Genomic DNA, 1,051 nt, shown 5'->3' with positions numbered 1-1,051 from the left:
CGGACCACCCAGAGCTGGGCTCTGCCTGTCCCATTAATGGGGCCTGGGCAGGAGCTCGGGGAGCAGCCGCGGGACAGGGGGGCTGCTTTAGCCTGGACGGGGCATGAATGCTTTAATCAAAAAGGGAAAAATCAACTGACAAGAATTTTAAAGGAAACCAGGATGAGTAGGGGGCGGTACGTAAGAGGAAAACCAGTTCCAGAGGGATAATGACGATCAGAATAAAATAACAGTAACACGCCCAGCTGACGGCCCGTGCTCCCAGCGCGCCTTCCCGCGCATTAATGAGTCCTCATCAGAATCCTCTGGAGCAGGATCTGTATCATCCCCATTTTACAGATGAGGAAACTGAGGCACGTGCAGCTAAAATACCAATCGACAGTCAGCTCTGGGGATGAACAGGAAGGAATTGGGGAGAAACAGTTGGGAGAAATTTTGTTTCTCTGTAATGTTTGAGATTTTTACGTTGAAAATATATTCGTGAGTTACACTGACTACAGTAAAAAAAAAAAACACATTTTTTTTAAAGAAATGGAACGAAGGGAGTTTAAGGCAGAACACCACGGGTAAACCTCGGGGACCTGGCTCCAGACCAGCCCCCAGTCCTGCAGTGAACGACGTGGAGGAAAAAGGACCTACCCGAGGCTGGCTCGTCCATGGAAAACGCCTTGTTCTCCACAAACATGCTCTGGCCCTTCTGCTCTTTCAGGATGGTCTCGTAGCCCACGCCCCGGGTGGGGTACAGGTCCCCCTGGTAGCTCTGCTCCGGGCTGGCCTTGGTCACCTGGGACACCTCCGGGATGACGTAGAAGAGGAGAAAGGCCCAGGCGTTGGCGGCCAGGGCGATGGCCAGCGTGGGGTCGTCCCAGGTGGGCCTGTTGCGCTGCCGGTTGCCGTAGGTGTACATGATGATCCACACCACCCAGATGGCGATGGAGGCGGCCGTGGTGAGCAGCACGAAGAACCCGTGCTTCCGCCAGCGCTTGAAGCGGCCGCACAGGGCGGGCCAGGCCCCCGCGAAGGCGCCCAGCAGCAGCAGCATGACGTAGAT

At 55.5% G+C, this 1,051-nt stretch overlaps 1 protein-coding gene across 1 annotated transcript in view; it reads right to left on the bottom strand.

Moving 5' to 3' along the window:
- GPRC5C (G protein-coupled receptor, class C, group 5, member C) overlaps positions 1-1,051 on the bottom strand; it is a 5,685-nt gene that overhangs the window by 3,880 nt on the left and 754 nt on the right. Inside the window, exon 2 of the mRNA XM_015570520.1 lies at positions 640-1,050. Within this exon, the coding sequence (XP_015426006.1) occupies positions 640-1,050 (411 nt within the window). The remainder of the gene's footprint in view (positions 1-639; position 1,051) is intronic.

The sequence above is a fragment of the Myotis davidii genome, unplaced genomic scaffold (genome assembly GCF_000327345.1).
Source record: "Myotis davidii unplaced genomic scaffold, ASM32734v1 scaffold172, whole genome shotgun sequence".
Taxonomy (NCBI): Eukaryota; Metazoa; Chordata; class Mammalia; order Chiroptera; family Vespertilionidae; genus Myotis; species Myotis davidii.
This window is presented reverse-complemented; position numbering and strand designations above follow the sequence as displayed.